This window comes from Vulpes lagopus, chromosome 1 (assembly GCF_018345385.1).
Source record: "Vulpes lagopus strain Blue_001 chromosome 1, ASM1834538v1, whole genome shotgun sequence".
Classification (NCBI taxonomy): domain Eukaryota; kingdom Metazoa; phylum Chordata; class Mammalia; order Carnivora; family Canidae; genus Vulpes; species Vulpes lagopus.
In genome coordinates this window covers 7468600-7493110 of record NC_054824.1, presented here as the reverse complement: position 1 = coordinate 7493110, position 24511 = coordinate 7468600, and the positions used below count along the sequence as shown (strand labels likewise).

The 24511-nt window shown below is 37.0% G+C and overlaps 1 protein-coding gene across 2 annotated transcripts in view; it reads left to right on the top strand.

Annotated features, from left to right (window-relative positions):
- Positions 1–24511, top strand: part of AFG1L (AFG1 like ATPase) — a 205460-nt gene that overhangs the window by 127861 nt on the left and 53088 nt on the right. For both annotated transcript variants that reach the window (XM_041733206.1, XM_041733278.1), the window contains exon 9: positions 19918–20000. In XM_041733206.1, the coding sequence (XP_041589140.1) occupies positions 19918–20000 (83 nt within the window). The remainder of the gene's footprint in view (positions 1–19917; positions 20001–24511) is intronic.

Here is a 24511-nt window from a genome sequence, read left to right as displayed (position 1 = left end):
GTTGTCTCTCTGCCCTTAGCTTGAATAAATTTTGAAGAAAAAACCCTGGTGGTGAAAATCCTTTGATGTAGGAAGAGTCATTGTGGCTTGGCAGCATAAAGGCAGTGTTTTATACTTCTTACATAATGGTCGTGATACAGAAAGAGTGAATGGACTCTGCACCCCCCTGTCTGCTTTATAGCAAGGACTTTTGGATTCTCTTGAAACAAAATGCATCACAAGTTTTCAGTTGTTAGTAATGAGGTAGCGGACCTCATCAGTGCTCAGAGGAAGCCATCTTTAGCTTTTGTTTAAATCTTAATCACAGTTTTTTTCTTTCTGGGAAATCTGTTTTCTTAAATCAACACTTCTTTTCCCTTCTTTGCTTGCACCTCCAATAAAAGGAAGGAATAATGATCAAGAAAGCTAAATAGAAGAGTTAAACAAAAATTATCACATAAAAGATTTATACTTTTTTTTTTTTTTTTTTACATTTTTGTGTTTTTAGTCCCACATGAAAATGATCCTTGCTGATGCCTTTTTACCTCAGGTTGGTAACATTCTGGGAAGGTCATTTTATAATAAAATGTCTAATAAAACATAAAGGGAATGATTTTATATTGATTGTAGAAGGAATTTATTTTTCAAATTGAACTTACACAAAGTAAAAAATGGTAAATATGTTCCTTTTTTACTGTAGTTAAGTTTTTAAATGGAAATTAGCTTGGTTAAAAATATCACTCGGTAGATTTACTATAAACTTATTTGAGAGACATAGTGAAAATATAGGTTTGGGAACCCAGCTCTGTGCGGATATCCTATATCCACTCCTGAGAAGACAGACATTATTCTTGAGAAAGCGTTACATTTATTTTGAAGTCTTCTAAAACCTGAAACAATAAATCACCTAAAATGTAGTATCAATTTATTCTGATAGTTGAATGATGTTCCCCTTGACTATCTAAAATATTTTTAAAAATCTTCAGCAAAAAGAGAAATCAGCTATTTCAAAACTCTAAAGCATGTATTTGGGTGGGGGGAGTTGCTAGTGTTAAAAGAGTTTGCATGTCATCCTCAATATCAGAATAGTATCTCTATATCTATTTCTGATAAATTTTCACCCTCTTTCATCAACTATTCTGGTATTACATTAAAAAAACCCCTACTCTTTAACTGCCCAGATTTCCTTCTAGTTAATATTCTTCTTTTAACATACTTTAATGATAAGACTTTCTCCAGTAGTCATCAGGATCCATTTCTTAATGTGTAATCTATGAATCTATTTTTATAAGTGTCATTTTGCTTTAGCATATTTTTGTTCTGACGTTTTGATTCTGGATAGACTTCTTTCAAGCCACAATGCTCTGAGATGCTTTTGGCTACTTAACCCATTTTGCATATTGTGCCATTTGTAGAATAAAGTAGCGTTTTATACTTGAAGTTGATTTGAACTCTGAAAGGCAACACCTGAACATCTCACAAAACTGGATAATTATGGCTGATTGTGTTTTTCAGGTATAGGTCACAGGAAATTCATTTGGGGTAAAGTATGTACAAAGCTAAGAAATATGCAGATTTTCTGTTGTAGGATTGTGTAAAAATTATTTACAGTTAATACTTGCATAAAGGTTAGAAAGGTTGATGAAGTGATATTTAGTTTTGCTTTACTATTCACTGCATGTCAGAATGTAATTATGACTGATTCATGAAACTGTCTTAGAAACGAAGCATCTTTATTAAAATGCTGATCAAGATAAGAGCTGACAGTAATAAAGAATAGAACATTTTAGTCTTGTTGCTTTTGAATGATTGCTAATTACCCCAGAGGTCATGTATAGTGCTTGGTAGGATTCATTGACATTATTTCTTTTAAGTCTGCTGTTTCAACAACATCTGAGCATGAAGACACAAACTGTGTGCACACTGAACAATAGTTTGGCCAAGTTTTTGAGGCTTCAAGATATCCAAGAAACCTTTTTCTGCTTTAGTGAATTTAGCTTTTCTCTCAAAATCATAGCATATTAGAGGTGCTTGGTACAAAATACTTTGTTCTTTACTATTGACTGTATCTTATACTTCCCATTTTCAGATTGGTGTTAAATAATATACAGCTTATTGAGACAATCTCCTCTCTGAATATGCACAAACATTAAATAAATAACAAAAATGTAGATTGGCACTAAAATTAGAATTAATAAAAGGGACTTCTTAATGTATAATTGGAATGTAGTTTCAGTAGTGTTTAATTTGTTTCTGTTTTTATTAAATGTGCACTTTGTAATTTGCCTCTGAAGACATGTGAAAGTCTTATAGTGTATTCTTATAGTGTATTCTTCAGTCAATAATGAATAATGATCATTAGGATTCACATATTATAAAGATACAGTTGATTAGTTGAATAAAGTCTGCCATAAAATTTTTAAAATTCTTAACAAATGAAAGTAGAAGAAACCATATAGTCATGTCACACATACTTATGTGGTGTCCATGATATAGCAGAAAAACAATGGTTTAAGAAGGCAGTTGTGAGCCTGTCTCTGTTCCTGACTTTGGCAAGTCACTCGAATCCACATAAATTTACATTTTTTTCATCTGTCAATGATGGGATTGGACTGCAAGACTGCCGAGGCTCTTATTGTGCTACAAATTTTCAAAAAGTTCAAGTTTCAGATGCTTACTTATAAATTATTTGTTTTGAATTATGATAGGTTTCTCTTCCATTGTTCTAAATATAGTGTTAAAGTCCTAGGCTAGCTAGTCTACAGAAGCCTAGTTGCCCAGGTAGCTCAAATATTACCCTTTCATAAGATAAAATAGAAGAAAAACAACATTCAGATTTCAACATGTATTTATTAAGTGCTTAGCTACTGGGATTGCAGTGATGAAATTGTCCTGAAATGAATCCTGCCATCAAGGAAATCAGGATGTTCTAGTAGAGGAAATAGGCACACCAACAAATAATTACAGTATAAGAAAAATATTATACTTCAATATAGATTGAGTTAGGAGTGCTTAACTGTGTGTTGGGAGATTACAGTGCTAGCAATGATATAAAACAGTGATAAAACCACAAATTTTAAATAAATTTTCTGCCTTCTATAATGCTGGTGATTGTGGAGGATAAGTGAATGAAATTGAAATTTATGTGAATTCTGAATGGACTCGTGTGTGTCCGCAAATTTCAGAGGTTGATGAAATTGAGCCTTTTTGTTTGTTAGGCCTTTTGTTTTCTTCACTTAGGTGCATCTCTGCCATCACTCTTAGTTTAATAGTCATGCTTATGATTTTGTTTTGCTCTGATTGGAATTAAGTGAAGATTTTCCTGAGAAAGCTGACAAGACTTAGAATGGAAAGATGAGGGCAGAGGGAGAAAGCAAAAAATAGTTCCAGTGTATGTGGGAGAAGATACCTGATGTGGAACTAAGTAAGTTATGAACAATGAGAGCTGAAAAATACAGAGCAAGGAATATGCTGAAGGAGGCTTAGCAACATTGATCCATTACTTTATAAAAGTGTGAGCAATTGAGGCTCATGCCTAAGACTGCCCGGCTAGTGGCAGAGTCCCATCTAGAACCCAGATTTCCTGCTTTTCTTCTGGGAGTTCTTTCCGCAAACTTTGTTGCTCCATATGTGTGTGTGCATGTATGTGTCTTAACATTATATATTTGTTATATTTACATGTTGTAAATCTTGTCTTTGGGTAGAATTAATTATATTCTCACTTGCTTGATATTCTCATATCAACAAGGAATTCTTTTTCTTTTATAAAAGTATAATCTACTAATCTACCTTTAGTTGTACACAATGATAAATATAGTGACATTCAGTCTTGTTTTAGCGAACAGCTTCAAATTTATTCTTCAGATCTTTTATCAGAGAATAGAATAAGTTACAAGATTGACTGAATTCATCTTCTTTCTCTTCCTCTTTCATCTCTAAATAAAAGTGCTAATGAACAGTGAAATGACAAAAAGCTGAGCAAGTACAAGGCAGGAAGAGCAGAACCAGAGATCAGAATATTTCTAAATGCTGTCCTGGATACTATAAATTTTAATGAAGTCTTCGAAAATAATTTTTAAAGCTAAATATTTTTAGATGAGTTTTTATCATTCTTGAAGTTGTGATTATAGTATAAATGGATCACATGCATTATGTACCTTGTGTATTTATATGGTTGTATTTTTTAAGATAGGAAAGTCATTGTTCACCCCTGAGGGTTTGTATAGAAGAAGGAAAAAACTTGTGAGTAAATTTACTGGATTTTTAAAAAACAGATTTTGCAAAGCTGCAGATGTAGGGGGAAGTTCCTCTTGGCCTGAGGGTATATTGCACAGTTCCTTTTTGTGGAAGAAAAAGAAAGCTTACAGGTGCTGCAGTTATGGGTTGGTAGCATGGTTTTAAAAAAGATTCTCAAAAGGCATATCATTAACTTCTTTCCAGTCTGTGATGTCATTCTTATGTTTTTCTTTTTTTACCTCGGGAATGAGGACTCTGGTCTTCTTGGATAAAGTAAACAGTGGGAGAAGAAATGAAAGATTAATTAAAATTCTATTGGTTATGACAGAGCTGGAAATGTATAATGGCTGTGATTTCAATAAGACAGCTATCAGCTTTTTCCAAGTACCACTAATTGGGGACAATACACGGAGTTCTCTAAGATCTTTCCTTTTATAAAATTTCATAAGAGAAATGAATGCATGCTCTATTAAAAAATCTGAGCGTCACGTAAGTGTATATCTACTAAATATCAAATGCTCCCCCTTCAGTACTCTCCTCTCTCCCCATTTCCTCCTCTCCTCCACCCTAATTCCTACTTCCCTCCTCAGGAGTGGCCACTGTTAAAAAATTTAATGTGGAGGAATGACGTCAGTATCAGGGTTGAATAAAACATCTCTTGTTCCTGTTCTTTCCCTCCAGACCAACAATAATTTGGCATCTGTTCACAGACAAAAATGCCTTTGTGGATGGTGTTGGATTTAGCACCTTATGCCAAGGGACCTGGGAGGAGGCTTTCCTACCCATGTGTCAGGTAATAGGAATTTAGACGTTGGTCCTGGCTGTGGACTTTGCAGTGTTCTGTGAACCAGCTCTAGTCTCTCTCAGCTGTGGTCTGGGAGTCCCTGGAAACACTATCTTAAACAGTCACCCAAGGATGAGAAAGCCTTTGTAGATGTCCAGGTTTCTACTGGAGAAATTCCAACACACAATGGGAACAACAAACAAAAAACCGGAGTTTGGACACATTGGAGAGGGTAAGAGGAACTGTTTGACTTTTCCTGCATCACTCCTCCCTGAAGGCAGCACAGCGTAGGGCCAAGAGAGACCTTCTTGGCCTGTGATTTCTCCTGTAGGAAATCATAAGAGGATGTGAATGATCACCCTGCTTCCTCAGCTGTGTGGAAGGCTGCCTAAGAGGCTTATTCCTCTTTTGCCGCATCCAGAGTACTCCATCATGAGCTCCATGACTGAGGGTAGGATGAGTCTAGGAGAAAAGCAGATAGAGCTCTTTGAAGGCATTAAAGAGTGGTGGATCCTACTAACTGTTTCACGCACATTAAGAAGCCTGTTCACAAATTGCTGGTGACACCTTGCCCACAGATCCCCATTGTTGGCTCAAGGGCATCCCCAGTGCTCTGCGTATCTCACACCCTCACTTTGTGGCTAGTGCCCTGTCTGTGCTCCCAAAGGTCATGGTAAGAGTGAGCTTTGGTAGATGGCTGGTGAGCATGTTCAGAAAGCCAGCCTGAATCTGCACACCAGGGAGAGATCACAAACGAGCTTTAGTGCTACTTTTGGGAAAATAAAAGAAAGGTTGTCAGCACTCAGCCTTATATGTTGCAGGATTGAGAGAAAATATATAAGGTTAAGAATTCAAGAAGGAGCAATAATTGTGTAGCATGTGTATCCAGAGAAGGTCTGAGAACACCTCAAAATCCCTAGCAGGCTGATGGAAGATATTTTTCTCCTGAAAGTTATTAGTAAAGACAGGAAGGAGTAGGAGGACTGCTACTTCAAATGTGAAGATAACAGTACAAAAAAACACAAAAAAGTAGAGCTAGCATGTGAATCAGTAATTCCACTTCTGAGTAAGGAAATGAAATCACTATCTTGAACAGATACCTGCCCTTGGTTCTTCACAGCATTATTTATAGTAGCCAAGATGTAGAAACACCCTAAGCATCCATTGGTGGATCAATGGATAAAGATGTGGTACACACACACACATACACACACACACACAATGGAATATTCTTCAGCCATAAGAAGGAAATGATGCCATTTCTATTGACAAAATAGATGGACCTTGAGGGCATTATGCTAAGTGAAATAAGTCAAAGAAAGACAAATACCATATATATATATATATATCACTTATATGTAGAGTCTAAAAAAAGCTGAACTCATAGAGTCACAGAGTAGATTGGTTGTTGCCAAGAGCTGGGGAGTGGGGAAAGGGGGAGATGGGTACAAACTTCAGTTGTAAGATGACTAAGTTTTTGGGATCTAATGCACAGCATGGTAAATATAGTTAACAATAATGTATTATATGCTTGAAAGTTGCTAGATTCTTGCCATAAAAAAAAAGAAATGGTAATTATGTGAGGTGATAGGATTTTAACCAGTGCTCCTGTGGTAATCATTTTGCAATATGTTATCAGTTGTACAAATTAACCTTGCAAATATTATATGTCAGTTATATCTCAGTAAAGCTGAAAGAAAATCTATCTTTTCAAGCAGTTTTCTGTACACTTTTTTGCATACATATCTCTATATATGCCTAAGCAAATAGTTTTGTTGTAAATTAATGGAGTAATAGTTACATCTTAATCTGACTTGGGGTTTTATACTTTGGAGATATCCTGGAGATCTTTTTTATATCAGATATAACTCCACCTCTTTCTTTTAAGAGTCTGCTTTGTATTTCTACTAATGCAAAGTGTTAGTATTTCTAAACTAATCTGCAATTTTTGTGTACTTCAATTTACTATGTTTCAAATAATGCTTTAAAAAACCTGTTTACAAATGCATTTTTAGTCACAAGAGTCAATGTTTTTTTTTTTTTAATTTTTATTTATTTATTTATGATAGTCACAGAGAGAGAGAGAGAGAGAGAGAGAGGCAGAGACATAGGCAGAGGGAGAAGCAGGCTCCATGCACCGGGAGCCTGATGTGGGATTCGATCCCGGGTCTCCAGGATCGCGCCCTGGGCCAAAGACAAGCGCCAAACCGCTGCGCCACCCAGGGATCCCCGAGTCAATGTTTTTGTAGGATAAGTTCCCTAGAAATAGAGTTTCTAGGTCAAAGGTTCTGTGCAATTAAAGCTTTATTAGGTTTTGTCAAATTACACTTGTATATTAGATAACATTGAAAATTAAATGGTGAATTTGAATATACAAACAGTATGGATGATTTTTTTTGTAAGATGATTTTTTTATTGTTTTTAATTTTTTAAGATTTATTTATTTATTTATTTATTTATTTATTTATTTACTTACTTACTTACTTATGATAGACAGAGAGAGAGAGAGAGAGAGAGAGGCAGAGACACAGGAGGAGGGAGAAGCAGGCTCCATGCCGGGAGCCCGACATGGGACTTGATCTTGGGACTCCAGGATTGTGCCTGGGCCAAAGGCAGGCACTAAACCACTGAGCCACCCAGGGATTCCCCGATGATTTTTTTAAAGAAGCCACATTAATCCTTCTAGAACACAATTAGATATAAATCAATAAATGATAAGAAATCCCATGGAATTAATGCGTGGGAATTTTACTGTTGTTTGGATGTATCAAGTCAGTATCATGTTATTACAAAATCATGATGGCCAAAATATTTAAAGGTGGTAGAACTTTTAAACTTTTGTTCTATGTCTTTTTCTGAATATAGGAGATATGTGTAATGGTGAGGAGCACATGGTCTGCAGACCTGAATTCAGTCTCTGCCCTCTAAGAGCTAAATAACTCTAGACAAGTCAAGAGCAGAATTTTTGCTCTTTTTGAATCTTAAGTACTACATTGGTAAATCGAGGCTGATAATCCTATCTTTAAAGGTTATTGTAAAATTAGGTACTCAATAAATGGTGGCTGTAGTTATTTTTATTCTTGTGACAGTTTTATAAAATATAAAGATAACCACAATTAAACATTTTATGCATAACATATATGATTAAACATATAATATGGCAGTGGAGCATCTTCTGTATAACAAGCAGAAAACATGTAAACTGTATGTAGCATCCCATGGCCCAAAGGTCACCACTTTTCTGATGAACAGAAACATCTCTTCATATAAATATTAGGGTTGTTTTATTTTCCACCTTATGCCAAAACAATTTGATAACATAAGGACAAAAGTTCATCAATTCTGATGTGCTCATCATCTTTACACATAACTATTTAAGATACAAACTGGTATCTTAGATTAACCAAATAAATGAAGTCTTATCGGGAAATCAGTATACTAACAGCACCTCAGGTCTTGACCAAGTTGACAGAGGCAGTAATAGATTCTTGTTCTTGACAATTTCCTACTTCTTGATAGTCTACAGATGATAAATACCATATTTTACTAGAGCCCAAACATTTTCTAGAATCAATATGTCTAAGATAAAGAATGTAGAAAGGAAAGCTAGTCTGTTGGCCTTTTGAACAGACCTCTGGTTACATAGTAGCAGTAGTCACAGTCAGATGTTTCACCTTTCCTTTTATAGATGGTGAGAGTGGAGGTGTGTTTTTGAAGGGCCATGGTTTCATCTCTGAGTTCCAAACACTGACAGAGAGATCCTACAACTGTTGTGCTGGGCTTCAGTGCTACACCTGCTAAGTTTGATCAGGTATGCCACCAGCTACTGGTGCTTTGCCTCTTTCTTTAGAAAATATTTTTAGTGGCATATACAGAAACTCATTGTTTCAGGAACATTGGAATGTTCCAAGTCACAGTGGTGCTCAAAAAGATAAGAATGTAGCCTCTTAACAATATGAGATGTAGGGGTAGAGGCAAGATGGTGGAAGAGTAGGCATCCTTGTTTCATCTGGTCCCCCAAACTTACCTAGGTAACTTTCAAACCATCCTGAACACCTATGAATTCAACCTGAGATGTGAAGAGAAAATAGTTGGAACAATATGAGATGTAAGTTGAAAAACCTAACTATAAACTTAGGGTCTTCTAGTTTGAGATGTTGAAATCATCTCCTGGACCAGTCACTCAAGTCTTCTTCTGTCATTTCTGTATATTCCCGTATTTTTATTTTCCCTAGGGAAATTTATTCCAAATCCTCTTCATCTAATCCAAGTACTCCAATTATAGAATATTTCTCCAACCTATGTTAAGCTTTATCAATCCTTTGTTTACTTAGTATTCTATTTATTTCCTTTGTTCATTCACATAGTTCTTGATAACTCATGTTTTTTTGTCTTTGCCCACATTGCGAAGTAATGGTGATTTCTTTTTCATCTCATTTTATCCAAATATAAACAAGAAAGGAATCAATGCTACCAATCTGATTCTGTGATTCTAGGACCATAAACACCAACCCTGGGTGGTCTTATGACTCTAGTTATCACCTATGATGAACATTGTGGTTGTTTTCTCCAAAATTCCGTCTACCTCTCTTTTACTGTGTAGTAGCCATGTGATTTGGATGGGACCAACTGGAGGTGGGGCCAGATTAGGTTAAACCAGTGGTTCTCAACACTGATTGCTTATTAGAATGACCTAAGGTGTGGGGCACATGGGTGGCTTAGTGATTGAGTGTCTGCCCTCTGCTCAGGACATGATCCTGGGGTCCTGGGATCAAGTCTCACATTGGTCTCCCTGCAGGAAGCTTGCTTCTCCCTCTGCCTATGTCTCTGCCTCTCTCTGTGTATCTCTCATGAATAAATAAATAAAAATCCTTAAAAAAAAAAAAGAATGACTAAGGAACTTAAGATAAAATAAACAAAATCAGCCAACGTAAACTGTCCTCTACAGAAATATCTGGGAGTATGACCTAGGCCTTGGTACTTGATAAATAATTGCCAGGTAATGCTTGCATGCAACCATTGTTGAGAACCACTGGTCTACCAACAGGGTATTTCCATCTACCTGCCATTTGCATTGGTTTAGGAAGCTCAGAATTAGCTTGTGTCTTTTCCCAAGCTATATGAATGGTTGTGGTAGGCATAAGCAGCCTAATCAGCATAGCTCAGGACTTTTGCATTATGAATGTGGATATATTCTCAGTTTCATCTCTTTGTCATTGAATGGGATGAACATGTTACTTGGGGGAAAATAGAATTCCTTGGCTGAATTTTCTATCGCATCTGACTTCTAACAAAGACTTTCTGCTTGACTCTACTTTAGTTAAACTCCTTGAAGCCCTCTCCTCTACTCAGCCTCAGGCTTGGCCAACCATGTTCATGCCAGTCTTTGCTGAGTAGTTTTAGCAAGAATCTTGCTAAGTCAATTTCCATTTTGTCATAAAAGCTCCTTGGGAAAGGGACTGTACTGATTGGCTTTTTCCTGTAGTTTCTAACATACTGACTTGCACCTAAGCTTTGCATATAGATAAGTTTGCTAATGATTTGTTCAGTTGATCTGTATTTACTGAGTATGTGCTATGTACTATGTACTAAATATGGTGCTAGGGATACAGTGATGAACAACATAAACATGATCCTTATCTCAGAACTTACAAGCTTGAAACCCAAATCTGTTTCTGTTATCCCAGTCATTCTAAAAAAGCTTCCAATTTTTTATGTGCCATGTAACATAACTGGACAGGGTTTCTGAAAAGTTGCCTCATATCATTTTTGTATGGGGTATGGTTATAATAAGTAAATGAATCTGTTCACTGCAAAACAGCTGCTTCTCAAGATAACCATCATGACTGGACCTTACTTGGTTAGCATATGAGCAGAAGGCAGCTGACAGAGTACTGCAAGGACTTTCCAAAAGCTCATGTGAATTTTGCATTGCTTTGTATATCCAAGTAAGAGACCTGGTTGCTTGAATGTTTCCTGGGTATAGAGACAATATAGCAAACTAATTAAGAATATGAATGCTGAAACCAGAATGCTCGGATTGGAATCCTGGTTCTCTTACCAAAACCCAGGTTCAGCTGCCCATTCCTCAAAAGGCCAATACCAAGAGGTGAGTTTTGACTGGAAAGGAGCATGAGCTTTATTCAGGAGGCTGGCCACCTGGGTAGAAGGCACAAACTCTTGTCCAAAGGCCAACTCCGAGATTTCTGCCTGGTCCAGAGATTTTTAAAGGGGTTTAAGGGAGTGGAGTGGTCTGTGACATTTCTTAATTATGTCCAGACTTGATGCCAGCTACAGAGTTATCTGGGTGCTCAGAGGTTGTGCAGGAAGTTATGGTTCCTTGGTGTCCAGGGGTGATTGTGCAAGAAAGTCTGGTTCCTTGATACCTGGGGGCAGTTGTGAGTACTGTTCTGTCTGCAAAGGAGGGCAAGATCTACAGATGCACAAAGGGAGGTCAGCAAAGTCATTGTGTGACCTTAAAAAGAAAAACATGTTTTATTAAAAGATTTCTGGGCTAATCAGAAAGCCAAGGCAGCTTCAGGCAGACTTGCTGGCCTCTGTGGCCTAGGAATGTTTGGGTCCTTCATTCCCCAAGGCCACTGGTCTGCCAATCTGAAAGAAAGTAAATTAGTTCTGTTACAGATCAAGGGCCTCAAGTCAGCAGGCAAGGGAGTGCATCAACTTGAAGCAAGTTAACCTTTAAGACCAGCTGGAGTACTGTTATAGTTTTCCCACTTTTGAACTTTTTGATAATGGAAGGTTACTTCTCTTGTGCCTAAGTTTCCTTATCTGTAAAGTGGGAATAATAATAATAATAATAATAATAATAATAAAATAATAATAATACCACCAACCTTAAAGGGTGTGAGAGGAGTATATTTAAGGGGTTTGGAATGGTTGCTGGCTCCCTTATATTTAACCTTTGCTATTTAATGATGTTGATGATGGAGATGGACTCATTTGTTTACATCTCAAATTCTCTTACCAAGTTTATGGCAATTTTGTTATAAGATATAAAAAATATGAACAGAAACTTCATATGTATTTTGTAGGAGATAGTAATCATCTGAGATTAGTTTTAGTTCCCCTTTTTGCACCTATGAGAGAAGGAAATAAATCATCCTCATAATAGGACTCGAATCCTGCTTTGTAGGGCCTGTGAGTACATGGTGCCGTGTAGTGAGTTAAGCAGACAGTTCTTGCTCTCTTGGAGTTTATCTTCCAAGACTGGCAACATCAGTTTAGATGATCAGGTAAAGGTCACAAAAATAGTGGACTATGAGTTGACCAGATACTTTAAACATAGAAAATGTCCTACATAATGGAAGAGTACTATAATACAATCCAGTATAGTATGGAATTTAGTATAGGATGAACATATCTCATACACAGTTTTGGGCTAAACATTTCAAGGAAATTATAATGGAATCATACAGTATTGACCTCTAGTAGAGCAATTAGCATAGTTAGGCTGTGCAGAGGTAATTGATTTGGGACAAAGAAGGAATTGGGAAGCAAAAAATAATCATGTAAATTGTATAAGACTAAAGACAAATGCTCCTGTGGATGCTATTTAATAAAGCAGTGTGGCATGGTGGGAAGATCGTGGATTTGGGGCATGGATAATCTGGGCAAATCATGGCTCAGCCACCTACAAACTATGTGGCCTCTCTAGAGGTCTATGAATTGTGAAATTACTGTATTTTCCCTTCCAACTGTGGCTGCAGAAAGAGGCAGATTAGTGGCTCACCTTATAAGCAAGTGTATAAAACTTCTAGCTTCAGTCCTGGCTTTTTTTTTTTAATGTTGCAATTGTTCTTTCCTTTTTTACTGTTTTTAAAAAATGTCTTACTGTATGCCTATTAATGGAACAAGAGTATTAATATTATTAGTTTGCTTGGGCTCCCATAACAAAATACCACATGCTGGTGGCTTAAACAACAAAAATATATTTTCTCACAGTTCTGGAGGCTGGAAGTCCAAGATCAAGGTGTTGGCAGGGGTTTTTTCTGAGGTCTCTCCGTGCCTTGCAGATTACTATCTTTTCCCTCTGCCTTCACATGGTCCTCCTTTTTTTTTTTTTTAAAAGACTTTGGTTTATTCATTCATAGAGACAGAGAGAGAGAGAGAGAGAGAGAGGCAGAGACACAGGCAGAGGGAGAAACAGGCTCCATACAGGGAGCCTGACGTGGGACTCGATCCAGGGTCTCCAGGATCACGCTCTGGGCTGCAGGTGGCACTAAACTGCTGCGCCACTGGGGCTGCCCCTCATGGTCCTCTTTTTATGTCTGTGTACTAATTTCCCCCTCTTATGAGGACAACAGTCATAGTGGATTAGGACTTACCCCAAAGACCTCATTTTAATGTCATCACCTCTGTCTCCAAATACAGTCACATTCTGCAATCTTGGGGGTTAAGACTTCAACATGTGAATTTGTAGGGAACATAGTTTAGCCCATTGCAGTGATTTTTTAAAAAAGTAATCTCCTCCTTAAATTTTCTCAACTATAAAATGGGGATTTAAAAAAAGATTACTCCGTGTATGACTATTGTGAGGATTATATGAGGTAAGTTCAGGTTATTATGCACTAGCACAAGTGAGACATAATAGCACTTGGCAATGGTTAAAGTATCTTGCTTTCCTGCTTTTAGAAAGGATGAGAAATTCTGAAACTGCTTGATAAAAAGAAGGCATGCAGATCTTACTTAGTAAGGTGGTAGAGTGTGAGTATTTTAAGCTAGAGACAAGTGGGATAACCAGGGATGTAGAGTGGCACAGTAGGGAAAAAAATTTTTTTAAATATATTTTGGAAGAGATGAACAAGAAAGCAAAGAAGGCTGAGTGGCTTGGGTAGACTCTGAGGCTTGGGTCTATCTTAGAATAAAGAAACTTGAACAAGAACTTAGAGATGAAGTTTGAGAATTTTAGACTGAAGGGTGCTTGGTTGGCTCAGTTGGTTAAGTGTTGGACTCTTGGTTTTGGCTCAGGTCATGGGTCTCAGGGTCGTGAGATCAAGCCCCTCATTGGGCTCTGACTTGGTGCAGAGCCTGCTTGAGTTTCTCTCTCCCTTCTGTTCCCCTTCCTGCTTACATGCATGCCTGTGTGCTCTCTTTCAAATAAAGTGAGCTCCTGAGCAGGGAGAGGAGCAGAGAGAGAGAGAGAGAGAGAGAGAATCCTCAAACAGACTCCTCCACTGAGCTTGGAGCCCAACTCGGGGCTCAATTTCACTACCCTGGGATCATGACCTAATGGAAATCGAGAGTGGATCGCTTAACGAACTGAGACACCCAGGCACCCCAATAAATAAAATCTTTAAAAAAAAAAGAGTTTTAGACTGAAAGAAATCATAATTCAATTCCTTTATTTTTTTTTTTTTAAGATTTTATTTATTTATTCGAGAAACAGAGAGGCAGAGACAAAGGCAGAGGGAGAAGCAGGCTCCACGCCGGAAGCCTGAAGCCTGATGCGGGACTCAATCCCAGGTCTCCAGGATCACACCCTGGGCTGAAGGCGGCGCTAAACTGCTAAGCCACCTGGGCTGCCCCAATTCCTTTATTTTAGAAAGGAGAAAACTGAGGGGGAAGCTAAGTAAAATTACACTTCTAGTTAATTGGCAGAGAACTTAGCAACTTTGAAAAAAACGGTGTTTGTGATTGGGAAAAGAAGAAAATGGTAATTTGAGGTAAATATCTGAATTCTATCAGGCTGTCAGAGCAAAGGCTTATTCATTATTGTATTTCTAGGAAACAGGGAAGTACCCAGCATATAGTGTTCAGTGTTTAAGTTAGTCCAAAGTAACTATTGAATTTTCAGGGGATTTGTTAAACCATAAGTGTGTATTTTTTTGTGATATAAAACAGTGTAGCATATTTGTGAAAATATAGGACATCTTTAGTATCATCCTGAAAAATTAACATACAAAAATATTACGTCAGTAATTGAGTATCCAAAAATCAGTTGTATTTCATTATAGTGGTAGTAAACACATATTTATGCTCATACACTACTAGTGAGAGTGTAGGTTGTACAGTCACCTTGGAACCCTGACAGTGTTCACTAAAACTGAGCGGATTCTCGTGGTCAAGCAGTTACTCTTCTAGGTTTACATCCAATAAGAGCACATGCATGTGTGCACCAAAACTCACATGCAAAAATGTTCATGGCTGCATTATTTGAAAGAGCAAATAACTAGAAACAACCCAGATGATCCATCAAGTAGAGTGAGTCAATAAATTGTAGCTTATTCATATAGTAGATATGACATGGCAATCAAACTATAACTGTACACAGCATATGGATGGATGAATCTTACAAACATAGATGAGCCCAGTCTCAAAAGAATACATACTGGATGGTTCCACTTATAAAAGCTTCCCAAACAGGCAAAATTCTATGTTGCTAGTGACAGGGTACTGATTACCTTTGAAGAGGTAGAACAGGATAGTAGGGGGACTTCACAGGTGCTGGTAATGTTCTGTTTCTTGATTGAGTTGGACATTTATGACTTGTGTACTTTTCTGTACTTACGTTATACTTACACTATAAGAAGCTTAAAAACATGTCCAAATTTATCATGTGTTGAATTTTTATATATCATTGCTTAAGCTTAAAAATGGTAGCATGTGATTATTTTAAATGAGATTGAAGCAGGTATTTTAGAATGTGTATCTGCTCCAACACATATATCTGAATGTATACTTGCCTCAAGAAAAAAAAAGATACCCCCAACCCTGCCTCCTTTTTTTTTGGTTCAGTATCTTTCTTGTACTCTTACTTGTCATTTACTGATAGCGTTATATTCTTAGCGAACAAAACAGGGCTGTATGCAGTGTAGCTTTCTTGTATGTAAATCTAGTTCTTTCTCTCAGAGAACTTTTAAGACATTCAGAAAATTAAGCTTAGAACTGTGTGTGTAAATATGACCCCGTTCTCTGTCATCATCTCTATACATGTAGAAAAAAATGGAAGGATATAAGCTATAAGCAAACTTTTTTCTGAGAAGGGGATAGACTTTCATTTCTACTTTTATACTTTTAATATTTGAATTGTTTACAATGAGCATGGATCACTTTTTTAGCTTAAAAAGATACTATTTTAAAGCATTACGTTAGGGGGAGCCTGGGTGGCTCAGTCAGTTAAGTATCTGCCTTAGGCTTAGGTCATGGCCAATGTAGGGCTCCCTGCTCTAGTGGGGAGCCTGCTTCTCCCTCTCTCTGCCCCTCCCCCACATCGTGTGCTCTTTCTCTCTCTCTTGCTCTGCTCTCTCTCTCTCAAATAGATAAATCTTGAAAAAAATGAAGCATTAAGTTAAAAGACAGATTTTGGTTATTTAAATATTTTATTTCCTGGAACTAGAAAAGCCTCAAACATATTTTACTTTTATGCTTACTTATTAAAAATGTATAGAATTGATCAGTATTGTCAAGAAAAACTTCAATAATGTGTATCTTTTAAGTTCCTATTTAATATAATCATTTAGATAAGACATAAAACTTTGATTTACATATTTTTCTCTTTTTCCAAATTTTCCATAGTAAGGAATATTACTTTTACAATAAAGAGTATCTAAGGTAGGCAGATTTTATTATTTCAGTCTTTGCTTATAAGGTTAGTATGTTGTGGTTTTAAAGGATTTTCTCAACAATATTTATTGTTCTTTTGTTCCAACTTGGAAGGGAAAAGCTAGAGTAGAAGCTGTATAAAGTTATTTTGTAAGATGGCTATTTTTCTGATGGTATTCTTCATAGTTGCTAAAAATACACACAATAGATCTTGAGGAAAATGCAAACTTCTAGAATATTATTCTTTTAGTAGTACATTTTTCTCTACAAAGTCAAGGCCTTTCATTCATGCATATGCTCCTACTGGTGTGCCCACCTTCCTCCATTTCCTCCCTAAATTTCCTACTTGCATTTTTAGATTGTGTAATTGTATTTGTCCTTTGTATATGTAAATATACAAACTATTTTAAAATAAATTTATTTTGGTAGCTGATTAATTTTATTCATTGCAATTGGATGGTGATAAGAGGTCACAGGTCTTATAAATACCCCTAGAAATTAAGAAATTAGATCATGCCCTTTTGACTAGATTCATCAACTTGGAAACAGCTTAGCTTTCACCCTTTTCCATCCTTCTGCAGAGCGTTCTGAAGAACTTAGTTTAAGTGAATAAAATCTGAAAAATTTGAGGTTTATTTTTCTTTAAAAACATAAACGGAGTGTTAGTATTTTTCAGACAATTAAGAGCTAAAATCTAAGGGCTTTGGTTGGAGTTCTTTTGCTGCTGATTAGGTATTCCTCGGTGGTGATTAGTGAATGTACAAATGCAATCATTTGGTAGGGCTTAATCACTTATATGAGAGAGAAGTTAGTTACCCAGAAAAGAGAAATTGAAGCTTGTATAACTTCCATTAGTCTTATTTTTTTAATAGCAAAAAATAAAGAAGAAAAAATTTTGGCTAAATTAGGAATATTGGGTCATATAAGATAAATTGTGGTTTAAAGGAAATAGCCTGGCTAAATATGCTTACAATAATATATTGCTGTGCTATTTATTATATTGTCTGTGGTACAGGTAGCTTATGAAAAACTGACCTTTACCATACCAGGACATATTTCCCTCAGAGAGATAAGAGTATGAAGTGTTAGCTAAACAAGGGCATCTCCTCATTGTACTGGGTAACTGAGCCCCCACAATTAAAACCCCGGGCAACAGGGGGGAAGTATCTCTTTTCTTAGTTTTAGTACATTACTCAAAATTGAGAGGAAGAGAGATATATGGCTATACCCTTTCAAAAACAAAACAAAACAGCAGGTCATCTGAGGCCAGAGGAGCATGGAATGCATGTATTTGAGCCATACTATATTCCTTTCTGGTGAGATGGGTTACAGGCTCCGAGTCCTGAGAGCGAAGCCTGGGAAGTGGGTTTGAGCCATTTGGAATGGTGAGCTCGGGATGTCTGTATGGGGAGGCCAACTGGCTGCTCAGGTCTAGCACTGTAAGGTGGCATGACTTTGTTAGGTTCAGGAGTTATTCATCATAGGTTTAGTTCAGAAGCTCAGCTTTGTAGACTTCTCCAGAGGACCAGCTTCTTCTTGGAGATTATTTTATACTAATTAACTTCACAATTGCTAATATATAAATCAAAATACTCCAGCCTTCAGCCCAGATTTCTGGGTTATTCCTAAGGTGATCAACTGTCCCAGTTTGCTCAGGACTATCCTGGTGTTAGCACCAAAAGTCCTGCATTCAGGGAAACCCCTCAGTCCCAGGGAGATGGTTGATCATCCTATTTTACTTTCTTGAGCCACTTAGCAGTGCAGCATGGGAGGAAGGGAAATGTATTCTCACTGCCACTGTGTACAGTTTCTTCCCCATAACACAGATGATAAACAGCCCTCAGCTCTTGGGTAGCAGTTCAACCCAGGATGCAGTTTCAGAGAGGAAGAATGTTGCTACATTCTAAATATGCCCAGATATGACTGTTCTGATTATCTATTGCTGTGTAACAAATGACTGAAAAAATTAGAGGCTTAAAACAACATTGCTTCATTATCTCTCCCTGTTTCTGTGGGTCAGGGATTTGAGAAAGCCTCAGCTGGCAATTCTGGCTCTCTTACTACCATAGTGGCAACAACTGGAGCAGCTGGGGACCAATCAGACACTTCTGTCTTCATGTCATCTCAGGGCTTCTCCAGGCCGAGTCTCTGTATGGACTGCTTTAAGCTCTCTCCAGGCAGTTTGATGCTTACCTAGCATTTCAGGGTTCCAGAGCAAGTGTTCCAGCCAGTAAGTAAGGAGCTGCCTTGGATATCACATAGGATATTATTGCAGGGCATCATCTTGTCATCGTCACAAGATTCAGGGGAGGGAGAGCATAGACCCCATTTCCTGATGGTTGGAATATCAACATCACAACATGTTGGCATGGAGAGATTATTGCAGCCATTTTTGGAGAATACAGTTTGCCGCAATTACCTTGGCCCAAAAAAGCAGTTTTTCACTAATAAAGGTAATGAAGTTGTTAAAATACAATTTTTTCCTCATGAATTTTCATAAAGCAATTTTCATTTCGGATGAAAACAAAAAGATCAGCCTGTAAATATTTCTTGAATTGTTCTGAAAACCCTTGCTCACCATTGTTCTACTGGAATACATATGTATATATAATGTATAACATATATATGCCCCCTCTCCCCTAAAAAGAAAGCCAACTGACCAAGTAGGTGTAGCAAAAGTTCACAGGCTCTACAGTAGGAGTTTGAGGAGGTATATGTACATGTGGTGTATGAGTTTCCATGCACATGTGCAGCCTGGGGGGATGGAGAAGAAAGAGTAAACTGGGAGAATAGAAGGACATTAGTGGCATAGGACTCAGGCCAAGGGAGGTGTCTACACCAGGAAAGAACTCTAAAGACATTGATGGCTGGAAAGGGAACTAAATAATGAAAAAGGGCAGTGGCTGTCATTTACAAATCAAGGGCAAGTATACATATAGCATTACTTTAGTAAGATCGTTTGGTTTAAAATGTGAATACTACTGTTCAGGGCCCAGCTCTCCCATTGTGATGCTGAAGACCCATGAGCTATTCTTTCTGATAGCTTCTTACTTCCTGGTAACTGGAAATAGGCTTTACTTTTTTTGTTTTAACATAATGTAATTATGTGGGGAATTTGCTGATTAGTATTGTTTTAGCTAAGTTTCAGAAAGGCATGCTGCAAATCTTAACTTTTTCAACTGAGTTTTGGGGACTTGAGATATATTTAATGTTCAACTTCTGCGATTCTTACTTGACTTCTCTTGTTTTGTCCTAAACTCATTGTTTTATTGAAGAAAATTTTCAAAAATTAAAAAAGGTAAAAGGGTAACAGAGATAATTCTAAGCCACCACTTGTTTGTGTGTTTCAATTATAGAAATACTGTAATACGGTCCAACTGGATTCTGGGATAGACTACCGGAAAAGGGACCTTCCTGCTGCAGGAAAACTCTACTATCTGTAAGGTTCTCTCTCTCAATTTTTTTTTTAATTTAATTTTTTAAGTTTAATGTCTAATAATCGGGAAAAGATGAGAAAAATAAGCAGGATAATTATTAGAACAAGAAAGGCTAGTTCTGAAGTCTGTGATTTTTAAAATACAAAATGTTATCATGTTAACTTCTTTAGACTGTGTTTTTTGCCATCCACATTTGCATGATTTATAATGTGTGATTGGATGAAACCCTAATTAGTTTTTTGGGGAAGAGTGATGACAGATGGTTAGAAAGTAATGAGAATTCTCTTATGAGACTCTAGTATTAAGAGAATATCTTTACTGTGTGAAAGTAATTAATTATTTGTGGACATCTCCTGACAAATGTGCCATTTCTGTTCCCCAAAAATTGTTGTTTTATTTGTTAGACAATCTGTTTGTATTTATCATTGTTGATTGACTTCCATACGTAACTATGTAAAATATATATACACAAGTACAACTGGATATATTTCATCTTTTAAAAAGGAAGACTCTGCTGAGTAGGAGCCATTTATAACAATAGATGTATTCAGCATGTGCAGTTAATGCTGAAAAACAAATAGTTGGTTTTAAAATGTCATTTGTGAGAACCTGAAAAGGGACAAGTGCTTTACAAGTGTAAACTGCTATTTAGTGTATATCAGCACTATTGGACACATAGTGGGTTTTCAATAAATAGCTCTAAGGGCTAATTTTGATTTATCTCAAAGGCATATTTCTGCTAATTTAAATTTTGATGACAGCGTGTATATGAGAGGTTCAGAAAAGTTCTTGTCTCTACCACCTTGTAAGCAGAAGTACTTTACTGTTTTTGAAGCAGAAATTAGCTAGAAAAATCACATAATTAAAATTGCATGCTTTACAGTGTATTGGGAGGGGGACTATTTCAGTTTATTATTCAGATTCTGATGATTATTATAGAAGGTTCTTCATGTGCCCTTAAGTACTTTGTCTTTAAAGTACTTTATAATTTTTAAAAATTCTTATAGCTCTTCTTTCTACTTTAGCTTAGACTTTTATCACTCTGTTCCTTTTGTTTGTGCTTTACAGTTTTTAAATTTTTCTGATATTTGTAATCTTTCCCCGATTCTTTGCTACCAATTTCATGATATTCAGGTGTGCGGTACTCAGAAATTAGCTTATTATTCTCTGCATTCTTTTCCAAAGGGGGCAATCCCTGTTCTCTGTTTTCCCACAAAATGTATCCTTATGTGGAAGAATTAACATTTTCCTAATGGGAAATTCCTTAAATCAAGATGGTAGTCTGGGTCTAAATGATGAAATTTGTTTCATATTGCTAGAGAGGTCCTGGTGGAATTTACAGGACATGGAAAGCTAATTTTGTTGGGAGCATAGCCATTTTTCTCTCTGACCTTCTCCCTGGCGCAGCCTCTTCCTTTTCCTGATAAAAATACAATTTTAACACAATGAAATTCAGGTTTGTATTTAAAACATGCCTTGGAGGAAAAGAATATCTAACATGTCCCAGAGTCCAGAAATGAAACTCTGGGGACCAACTTTCTTAAAAATATATAAATTCATTTAATATTCAAGGAAGGTAGATTTTGTTCATGTATTTAGCATCAAAAAGGGCTTCACCATAATCTGATAACCAAAACTAGAGAACCTAGAGGCACAGCTCACTTAGAGGGTAAGGCAGTTATGTGTCCCTGAGGACCATCAGGAATTAAAGTCTTCTAGGGAGTGGGAGAATAATATTAGATGCAGAGACAGGGTGCCAGGAATGTAATTTATATTGTCTCACATGAGCCCTTAGGGAGAACTTCTTTCATGACAAAAAAACATTTCCTAGGGTCATGTTAACATTTCTGATTTAATTAGGTTTCTTTTGATCTTATTCTTATAGGGAAACTTATTAATTTCCCCCATAACAGGTTTTAATGTACCATGCTATATATTACCCTATTAGAGCATGTGTTTCTCTTTATTACCCTCTGCCTAAACATCTGGCCTTTGTTCCTGAACATGCAAGTTCAGACTCCTTGAACTCATTGTCAATCTCATTACCCGCCTTCCTCAGCTGCCTGAAAAGAAAAACAAAATTCTAGCTTCCCTCCAGGGGAACACCAAGCATTATCTGAGAATTTCATAGAAGTAGAAACCTATATGTGATCTATAATGAAATAGAAGTATTCATTAATTCAATATTTTAATACTCTAGCTTTCCAAAAACTAACTCAAAATATCCCATTACACAATCCAAATAATATCAAGAATCATCAGAGATTTTTTAAAAGTACCCCAAAAGTTGACACAGGGATACTTCCTATGGTTCACAATATTGCCTGAGTTACATAAGAACTAATTCATACACGATGTTTTATGTTCATATGTAATCTGTTTCAGTTGTAGTTTTACGTTTATATCACATTAAATATCGAAATCTTACAGTACCTTTATAAATAAGTTCCAGGTGTTTTTGGCCCATCCAAATCTCATATAATTTCATATAAAATAAACTCAGAAGCTTTAAGTTTATCAAGTTACAAACGACAGAAAACTTGAGCCCAGATACCTGAACTTTTGCAGAAATTAAAAACACACCATGGTTGTCCAGTTTTGCATTCTGTGGTAACTGCGTGATCACCCCATACATGAGCACAAAGTCATTCTCTTCCTTGTTGCTTGGTGGATTGGGCTCAATAGGAATCCCATGTGGGGAATATGGTTTGCCAAAATCCAAACCAAATTGACTAAGCACTGGGCTTCCTGTTTGCATTTGGGTGGGGGCTTGGACCAGTAATTTTTTTGAACTGCCTGGTGTTTGCCAATGGTTGCCCCATCCCATGCTTTCCAGAGAATTTCACTGCTTCAGATTAGTTCTCTGCTTGGAGGCTGGTGACACTGGAGGTTATCATTTTCCATATGCAATGAGCATCTCTTTTCAGACAGGAAATGCCACTTCTTGAGGGATCATGGGATGTGATTTGCTGCCACTTTTGTGAAGGGTTATAGTTTTTCATGGCTAGAGGAGATTGCTAGGGACTCTCCCTTGTCCCTTTTCTCATTTTTTCATTAGGAACTGAGTAGTACAGATTCTTTTTTCTAAGTCTTTTGAAGGAACTAGGGGTTGGGGATGGGGAGAGAGTTCCTGTTCATCCTACACCCCACTCCTAGCAGAGGCTATAGCCTCAGTGGAAGACTTTAAACTGAACCAAAAGGGATGGGGGCAAGGTATTGATACTGGGATTTGATTTTACCCTACTTACTAGCTAAAAGGTTTGCCTGTTCCTGTTTCATGGATGTTGGTAGAAGACACAAGAGACCTGGGTCAGAGACAGGATTTTATTACCCTTGGTATAGAGAGCATGTTATCAGTGCTTTCCTTGCCCTGTGGTCCCATTGTGAGTGTGTGTGGGGGGGGGTGCATATGGAGTTTTGCCAAGGGCCCAGATGGATACCTGCATGGCAGTGAATTGTATTATAGCAGGGGAACTCTGAACTTGGGGAATCGACCATTTTATAGCCAGAGGTAAGCAAACCTGTTTTTTGTCTCAAGGGAAACATTGCCTTATCTTTTAAGGTTTCTCGTGCCAAATACAACCTTGAGAAATGGTTAGGGCCACATATTCTTGGCATGCTCAGCAAGATGTGCAAGAGAGAAAGAGACCCATGGACGACTGTTTCTCCCAATATAGGGAACCTTTAAGAAGCCAGGCTTTCTCCCTTTATTTCTTTTGGCTCCTATCCACCAAGTCATCTATGACATCTACAGAATTTATATCTGAATGCATTATTCAGTTATTTAATATTTCGATTAAATTGTCTCAAGACCATTTCACTTTCATGGACCTTACTGATATGATGAAAAATATGTTACAACTTTCAGGCAAAGCTCAAATAGTCACATATTTTTACCTGGCTTAATATAATACGTATATTCATCTGTCTTTTGAGCTGATCTCAAAAAGAAGTTTCTTCTTTTACCAACATAAGGTTCATGTCTCAAGTACTCTTAATCTCCCACTTGGGAAATATCTATTCCAAGTAGAAAATAATTTGGGGGAATATATCTTTGAACATTAAAAAAAAAGTTTGCTGGCAGAAACCATATAGCTTTAAGGTTACAGCTCTGTTTTAGAAGAAAGGTCTGTGAAAACAAACACTGGAGCTCATACATGTTAAACCATCCCCACAATTTAAAACTTCATGTTTCTTGCCTATGATAGTCCACACACACACTCCTCCTCCCTCAACTGAGAGAACCCGATCAATGAAAATTTAAAACATTTCTAGCTCAATTGTCACATTTTTTCATAGCTGGAACATTGGCAGAGATCTGTCTTCTGCCTGGAAGGTTGCCATCTTCTAGTTCACCAGAGTTTCTAAGAGGACATCTTGGGACCTTCTCCCCATTACCATTCCAGGTGTTTCTGTCTTAGACATTGGAATTTACAGTATCTGTCTTAGTTTCTCTGACCAGTTAGAATACCAAGCCGGTCAGTCATTTCCTGTTTAATTCCTACTGGAGAAC